General features: G+C 43.5%; 1 protein-coding gene across 1 annotated transcript; it reads right to left on the reverse strand.

Annotated features, from left to right (window-relative positions):
- Positions 1–397: 397 nt before the first annotated feature.
- mfsd4ab (major facilitator superfamily domain containing 4Ab) lies at positions 398–6,784 on the reverse strand. The gene is made up of 10 exons (XM_015967210.3): positions 6,464–6,784; positions 6,189–6,387; positions 5,709–5,954; positions 5,411–5,573; positions 5,174–5,289; positions 4,866–5,039; positions 2,675–2,822; positions 2,518–2,588; positions 2,309–2,429; positions 398–2,218 (listed from the first exon to the last, which is right to left on the reverse strand). The coding sequence occupies exons 1-10, from the start codon at positions 6,691–6,693 to the stop codon at positions 2,115–2,117; spliced, it is 1,572 nt and encodes a 523-aa protein (XP_015822696.1). The 5' UTR covers positions 6,694–6,784; the 3' UTR covers positions 398–2,114.
- Between the last annotated feature and the right edge of the window lie 1,731 nt (positions 6,785–8,515).

Genomic DNA, 8,515 nt, shown 5'->3' on the forward strand with positions numbered 1-8,515 from the left:
GAAAAGAGCTGTTGTGTCTGCAATCACTCGCAGCGTCGCAGAAAGGTTTTTGACTTAAGGTCAAAGGAGATGGTTTCAAAAGAGATGCTTCTTTACTGATTTGGCCGAATCGGGGGTCAGCTGGAAACTGAATTAATCGGGAAGTAAATCCTGTCTTAATAAACTCGTTATTTATCATTTCTGGCGTATTCTGGCTCATCAGAATGTGCCATGTCTGGAAGGCTTTACCAAAACATTCCTCAGAAAGCCACGCCTTCTTGCAGATACAAAGATGTTTTTAACACTGGATGGGAATGTCTTAAAACTCTTATGTGAGGCGAACTTTGACCTTAATATGTATCTTATTGCAATGTGTATGAGTGTAAACAATGATTAACTTGTTAAATCAAACACATAGTGATTTGTAATGTTTATGTTTATTTATTTGGCAGACGCTTTTATCCAAAGCGACGTACAATTTATAACCTATAGGGCACGTTGTGATCTGGGCGGGAAACCAGAGTGCCCGGAGGAAACCCACGCATGCACGGGGAGAACACGCAACTCCGCGCAGAAAGGCCACAGCCGAGTTTCGAACCTGCAACCTTCGTGCTGCGAGGCAACAGTGCTGACAACTGCGCCACCACGCAGTGGATCATTGTAAGAACAATATTCATTTGAAATTCATTGATTTAAGCACAGATTATTCAAACATTTGATTTAAACATCTTGTTCATTCATCACGTATGATTATTTAACTTATAACTATAAAATCGTGGAGTCTTCACTTATTCAGAGTGAAGAATGTTGTCTGGCTTCTGAGCAGAGAGTGGGACAGAGTGTCTATTTGAATGTTTTGTCTTCATGGAATGTCAACACGCTCTGAGCAGAGCCTTCTGGATTTAGAAGGCCAAATAGAAAGTGGATTTATGCCGTAGATCAGGGGTGTCCAATCCTGGTCCTGGAGGGCCGGTAACCAGCAGGTTTTGTGGTTTTTCTGCTTCAACACGCTTGATTAGCTGGTTGAGTCACTTATGCAGCAGCTTATCAGGCTCTGCAGAAGCCTGTTAATCACCTGCTGATTGAAATCCGGTGTGTTGAAGCAGGTTAAAACGAAAACATGCTGGATACCGGCCCTCGAGGACCAGGATTGGACACCCCTGCCGTAGATGAAAGGTCACTATGTTGGTCCATGTAGATGGTGAAAAATGGACCCTTTTGGACATTGCACATGTCTGCTCTGAGGCTAAGCTGTGAAGGAGTTCACTCTCTTGGCTGAGAGGCAGTGTGAACCGTCTCATTATGCTTTACACGGAAATGGTAGGAGGCTTACGTTGGGACAGTTCACATTTGTGCCATTCTCCAAAGTACTTGTTATTTCTGCCTTTATTCTTCTCAGAAAGGGTCATTAGGGAGCCGGAAGCCATTAGCCTGAGCCAGTGAGTGAGCTATTACAAAATAGAAGCTCCCAGTTAAAGATGGCAAACATCCACAGACTCCAGGTTTACGATTAGTCAGAACATGCCGAGTGACTGTGTATAATTGTTTCAAACGTGTTTCTCTTCTTTGCTTCAGCAGGCGTTGCAAATGTGATAAAACGCTTGATCACATTTCTTGTGACCGCTGTTTTCCTGAGCTTTACATTTTTATAGGAAATGGCCCAACTCTGGAAAACCATGTGAAGGTTAAAGGGAAACAAAGCCATCATAATGAGCTCGCCGTGAAACCCATCCTGTCAAAGAGACGAGAAATTAGATTGACTGTAAACCCTTTGAAGGCTGGATGGCTGTTTGATGTTTTAACTTGATTCTGAGACCGACTTCTGGGTACAAAGTTCTTCCCTCCATATTTTCCACAGATTTCAAATATGATGAATATTTCATTTTTACAGCAAAGAAAACAAACTTCTGAGTTACTGTGTGAAAATAGCACGATACATGTATACACACGTGTGAAAACACAACCAATATGTCCTTTCCTTGTGCCGTAAAGTTCTCCCACTCGCACCAAATAAAGCAGAACACTAATAAACAATTTGATGAACGTTTCTTGTAATTTACAAAAACAGAAAAAGTCAGACAAATAAACTTTTGACCACAATAATAAATGATCGAAGATGCAGTCAGAGATCCCTCTCAGCTGGCTTCTTTGTCCTCTTTGTGCTCCGTTTGTTCTGTTTTGGCCGACCCGTTCTGCTCCGCTGCCGGTTCCTCCGCCATCGCAGATTTTTTTGACGTTCCTGTTGGGACGCCAAGAGGTTTGTGGAACAGGAGCGTAAAACAACAGCTGATTTCTGAGTGGAATTTGAGCCTTCTGGTTGATTCTGTACCTGTGAGGTAATTTCTGTGCGTTCGATGGAACAGCAGGAGACCAACGAAGAGAATAAACCCGATGCAGGCGATTATCACTCCACACAACAGGAAGCTGTAGCTGCCTTCAGTCTGAATAATCTGTAGATAAGACAGCAGCGTTACTGAACAGTAACAAGTCAAATTCTGCACATTTCTAGCTAATCTGTGATAAACTCATCAGACTCACTGAGCCAACCAGAACCTGCATCACCATCTCTCCCATCCCTGCACTGGTCACCAGGACTGAGGTTGCACATCCTGCACAAACAACGACATGCTCGTGTTTTCTGGTTTTTATTCCACTACGGATGCATTCTCGATGTGGCGTAAAAACTTTATCGTACCCTGGTACTCAAGGATGTCTTCAGTATAGGCAAGCATGCAGGGGAATACGCTGCTGAGGAACAGTCCACATAAACAGGTTCCAACAAACAGAAAGACGCTGCTGGTGTAGAAAATCAACAACATCAGCACAGTGACGATGGCTCCAGCCTGTACGAGCAAACAGAAGTCACTGAGCGGGTATTTTTTTAAACATTACCAAAGAAAAATAATCTGAGTCAATCCTAAGTGCAGTTTTCAAATAGTGATTTTATTTCTTAAGGGAACAAAAATTCTAAGCAACTGGCCCTATATGAAAAGGTGGTCGACCCCTGAACCTAATAACTTGTTGCTTTGCCTCGACCTGCTTGTTTAGGTCAAAGGTCAGACATTCTCCTGCAGGATTTCCTGCTCGGTTTGTTTGGACTCGCTTTTACTCGCTGGTTTTATCCTGAACTCCTGAGTTGGTATTTATTTTGGGTTTTTGTTCTAATCATTTTGTTATTATTGTTTATTTACTTTTATCTGCTCAGGATGTTTTTTTAAATGCTCATAACTTCATTTTGTAGTTTCGTCAGTTACAGTAAGTCATTCACGTCCCGCAGCAGCAAAGTGGCTCCGGGTCGTCACACTGCCACCACCGTGCTTGACTGCTTCTGAGATGTTGTTAGTTTTCCTCCACATGGAGCCGGACACACACCTCTTCAAGAGTTCCCATCTTATCAGACCATGGATGCTTTCCTAAAACTCGTAGGTGGTGTGAAACACATCTGCAGTGGTCTCTAGTAGGAATGAATGCCTGGTAAGTCATATTATGTGGGGGGAAATAAAGCTCCGGTGCGCCTGTTTCAGGAACTAGGAATGAGCCTGATCAGAGGAGAGCCTCAGACGGCGGGATTTGAAATCTTGTTTCCTGATATTTGGACATCTCTCCTCTGATTGGCTAACAGCAACACGACTCTACCACTGACTCTGTTTGCTTTGCAACGCTGACGTTTTACCTCCACAAATACAACCAGCCTTGAGGAGTTCTGTTGTGCGGTGGAGTTGCTAAAGCTAGCGGTTAGATTCTACTGACCAACAACAGCCTTCCCCATTGTTACTCAAGATGGGCGAGTCCATGAATTTTAAGTGACAGTGTGACGTAGATCTGTCAGGTTTTTCTAATCCTGGAGTTTCACCGTCTGTTTTCCATCAGAAACCAAAGCAGGAGATAGATGTAGGAGACTATTTTCATGTTCAGCCTGCACAAAAAACTCAGAGTGACTGATTATTATCAGAAATAAGTATTAAAAATGTTTTTACAGTGTTCTGCACCTTTAATCTAGTCCAAGTGAGGCGTGCAATGCTTTAATTGTTGTTTCGTTATTGTTACATCCCCGACGTGTGACCCTTGGTGGTTAACTCGTGGACTTTTGTGGTTTAAACCAGCTTTGTTTGTTTTTTGTGAAGAAACCACTTTAGGACTTTTGTGCGTGTTTTTGGGATAAGTTAAGTTAAACTGGTAAACTTTTGGTTTTGGTGTGTCTTTTAGACCATCTTTTGGCAAATTACCAGGTGGGGATTTCTCCCCTTTTGAAGTCTCTGAGTTCCTGAGCTATTTTTTTTAGTGGTTTGGACACTTTTGGTTAATTCCGTGTTTTGGTAGGTTTGTCTTTCAGACAGACCTTTTGTTTAACTACTTGGTGAGATTTTTGCCCCTTTTTGAGTTTCATTCCCTTTTTAAATAAAGGAGGTTTAATTTTAGGATGTATAGAGTGGTTGGTCCTCTGGTCGGTTTCAGTTAATTAATTAATGTTAACTTAGTTAATTTCTAGGTAAGGTTTTTTTTGGCCCTTCTTTTGGTTTTAATAAAACCTTTGAAAGTACAAGGACACTTTGAGTTTGATTTTGCTTGGTCAAGCCTTTTTCTCCCCAATAAGGGTCACTTTTTGTTAAACTGGTCCATTTTATGTTTGTTCCCCTCTCCTTCCTAGCTGAGCCCACAGAGGGGTGTAACAGTTATTTAATTTCTCTATAAAGGGGGATGATGTGCTGCTTTTTGAGATCTTTTAGTCCACTTCATCCTGCTCAACTGCAGTGATTTCTTTATTTTACATGTTTTATATAGCTTTTTTTCTTCATTAGACAATGGCGTCATCATAAAAAATGAAAGAACTCAGTAGAGGTCACGTCATTGTGTCTAATAAACTGTTAAATGGGATGAGACCTTACCAGGTTGACCACGAGCAGCCTCACAGGTTGGAAACGGTAGGAGAGAGGTATGGACAGGAGACGTCCAGCTGTGATTGCTGCCCAAAAGACACTCGCCAGGTAACCGGCCGTCTTATTAGGCAACGACATTGGTGGTGCTACAGCGTAGGTGTACACAAAGCCAGCATATGCACCCTGAGACAAAAAACAACTTCGGTTCGGTCTTATAGTCTACCTTCTTTGCTTTATGAGATGCAGATCTTGGATAATAAACCTTTATATAAAACATGATTTGAGTGAGATGTGATTTATTTGTGCGCTTCACCCACCACGATGCCATCGGTCATAAAGAGCACCATCCCTCCGAGGACGTGTATCATAAAGAAGGATGCGGGCAGCCCACGCAGGTTATCATTCTGACAGCAGCTGAAGATACTCCCATGACCTGCAATCACACAGACACAAATTAGAGAGCAAAAATAAAAGTAATTTATTATTCACACACAGAAATCCATGCCAAGTATTGAACATTTATAAGATAGGCACATCAGATTTGCATTCTGGACCTGCAGCTTCGTGCTCCTTCTGCTCCACGTCTGGGGCCTCGTTCCCCTGCTGGCTCTCCATGGCTAGTTCATCCTTGTCCAACAGCCGTGGCATGCTGCTGGGGCAACACGGGATCAGCTGCTCCCGATACATGAGAAACAGTACAGCTAGAGGCACAGGAAGCTATGAGAGCGGAGAGAGAGAGAGGAAAAACAAACTAAAGTACTATAAAACACTTATATTTTCACTTTTGACCTTCAAATGAGAATAAAGATACAGATTTATAAATGATGCTGGACTGTCTGTTCAGTTTCCTACATTAATAAGTGCCATGATCCAGAAGGCGTACTGCACAATGGACTCTTCCTTCTCCCCTCCCTCGTGGGGCAGGTGGCTCTGAGTTATGTTGTGCTCTGCAATTGGACTGTTTCTCAGCATGTTCCTGAAGTGATGTACGATCTCAGTCTGGTTCCCTGTGTGATTCCCACAGCCGGTCTCAGAGAGGAAAGGATCTGCAATCAGCGGGCTCACCAGGGCACCGAACCCGATAAAAAAATGCAGAGCCTGCAGAAGTGTAGAAAGGCCGGAGACGTTAACCAGCTGCAGTTTTAAACAGCTACAGCATCTAATTATCTCCTAACTCCACCATGTGCTCCTGCAGAGCTTCCTTTACATAGAAAACAGATGTTCTCATCGTTTGGTCGGTGCACGTTAGACAGAGCTGGTTTTACAGAATAGGGTCACATTAAGGCTGGTCTTTTGGGAGACAAAGTGAAGAGAGAACAGATTCATTTTCACCTGTAAAAAGATAGCAGAGTCCTTCTGATAGATGGCCACCAGCTGAATGTTAGCAATGGTGTCAATAATACCCATTGCGAAACCCGACACGGCCATGGCGATGGCCAGCACGAGGACATTGCTACACGCAGGGATGATGGCGAATATCACAGAGATGACCAGCGCAGAGACAAAGAGGGCAGCCAGAGCACTGAACAACCTTTGACAGACAAACGAGAGACACATCCAGTTGTAATGAAACTCTGCTCTGTCCTTAAACATCTGCTGGAACTCACGATCTCCTGAAGACTCCACCAACGGAGCTGCCAACCAACAGGCAGAACTGCTGGGCAAAGAATACCCAAGTAATCTGATTGAGCGTGGAGTTGGTCTGACACTGCAGGTCCAGAATGGTAGGTCCAAGAAAAGCAATGCAGAGGCCAAAACTGAAGAAAAGGCTCCAGTAAGTCAAGGTGTGATGGGCATTCCGCTTGAAGAGAGTTACTATCCTCTCATCTACGAGCATCTTGGATGAATTCACGTCAGTGTGAAAGACAAGAACGTTTATTAGTGAATATGAGAAGCAGCTCCGAGGTTCTGGTGCAGCAGAGCTCTGGATCTGCCTTAAAGCATCCAGCTCTCTCCTCTTTTTGTGTTGCTTAACTCAAAAGGATGTTCCCTTGAGTTAATGGGTGAAGTAGAGATTCGGCCAACAACAATATCCCCCATTTCAATTGTGTCAATGATTTGCACCAAGGAAGACGAGGGGGTTGACATGGAGTGCTGCAGAACCTGAGCCGTTTGGATGGAAAATGGATCACTCAGGAAGCAACGACACACAAACACAGATCGTCTTTCACTTCTCACCTGGATGATTTAGAGCCGGAGTATTTCATTCCTGTCCTGGAGGGCCAGCGTCCAGCACGTTTTAGTGGTTTCTCTGCTCCAGAACACTTGATGCAGTGGGTGAATCACCTGTGCAGCAGCTCATCAGGCTCTGCAGAAGAATGTTAATGACCTGCTGATTGGAATCCGGTGTGTTGAAACAGAGTTCAAACTAAAACGTGCTGGACCTCCAGGACTGGAATTGAATACTCCTGATTTAGATGCTACATTTATTACAGAGGAATGCTGTTAAGGCATTGTGATCTTATAATTCATCATCATCCAGATTTACAGTATCTCAACAACACTTAGATAAATACTGCACACGGGTAAAATTACTCCAGAAACACCGATTTGTCATCAGCGTTTTCCCAGCTGACTCCAACTTGGAGGAGCTGACTTCCTGCAGAAACACTCCCTAACCTGTTGGAAGGTTTGAGATATCCCAGGATCCAGGAGCCACAAAAAACAGATGGCAAGGAGAAAGAGAGAGAAGCCTGGAGCGGGGTGGTTGGTGGAGCCTCAGCCCCTGGGCTTGGGCTTGGTACCCTCCATGCGGCTCCACCTGCAGAGAGAACAGTTGTGGTCAGGAACACGGGTAGCACCTGAGGACAGGTACCTGGACATGCTCAATCTTAGCATCAGAAACAGGCTTCAGCTACCAGTATGAATAAATAATCTCAAATTAGGTCCACAGCCTAACCACAATCACCCCTGTGTGGTTTCAGTGATGTGAGTTTAACTTGAATCCAGAAGAGATGTACAAGGAATCTGGACCTGGCCTGGTTTAATCATCTCTCAGAGCAGGCCTGCGATGATGCTGCCGCCCTCTCCGCCTAATTACAACATCGATTTTCAAGTCTCCACTTAGTGTTTTGGATTATGAACATGTACCAGGCTCCTTATCGTCTCATTCCGTTCATTTTCACAAGTGCAAAAATAATACATTTGAACATTCTGAGAAACCTGGAAAAGGTGAAGACACGGTGACCTAATGGTGTGACTTCATCTGATTGTGTCTGCTTGAAGAATGGAGCTCGATGACCACCATCTCTGTTTGAGACGCATGGCAGACCATTGTAACCAGGTTGTTTTTCACAGGTTCGTTCCATCTTTGCTTTTGCTTTTAAATTGACAGCATAGATTATTTAAAACGAGTCACATGTTAAATTAGCTTCCGTCTCGGGCGAAAACACAAGGAAAGACCTGATCCCCGAATCGGCTCAATGATTAAATCAAAGAGGATCCGGCTCTACCTGACGCAACCAAATATGGGCTTCTGGCAAGTTGATGTACAAATAAATTATTGGCTTATTGTTTTTTTTAGGGTTTGATATGTTGACATTTTTACCGTGCATTTTATAGTAAGCAGAGGAACAATAATGATTAGCAGCTTTACTGACAAATTTATTACACAGATCATGTGATTTGTAATCATAATCCCACTTTATGTGCATCATGTT

This window comes from Nothobranchius furzeri, chromosome 15, assembly GCF_043380555.1.
Source record: "Nothobranchius furzeri strain GRZ-AD chromosome 15, NfurGRZ-RIMD1, whole genome shotgun sequence".
NCBI classification, from domain to species: Eukaryota; Metazoa; Chordata; class Actinopteri; order Cyprinodontiformes; family Nothobranchiidae; genus Nothobranchius; species Nothobranchius furzeri.

What these genes read in the sequence shown, in the direction of transcription:
- mfsd4ab (XM_015967210.3), bottom strand. Translation starts at nt 6,693, where the DNA reads ATGCTCGTAGATGAGAGGATAGTAACTCTCTTCAAGCGGAATGCCCAT. An exon ending in GGATCATGGCACTTATTAAT is followed by an intron (nt 5,574 to 5,708) that starts GTAGGAAACTGA and finishes CCGCTCTCATAG; the next exon opens with CTTCCTGTGCCTCTAGCTGT. An exon ending in GGCTGCTCGTGGTCAACCTG is followed by an intron (nt 2,823 to 4,865) that starts GTAAGGTCTCAT and finishes TTGCTCGTACAG; the next exon opens with GCTGGAGCCATCGTCACTGT.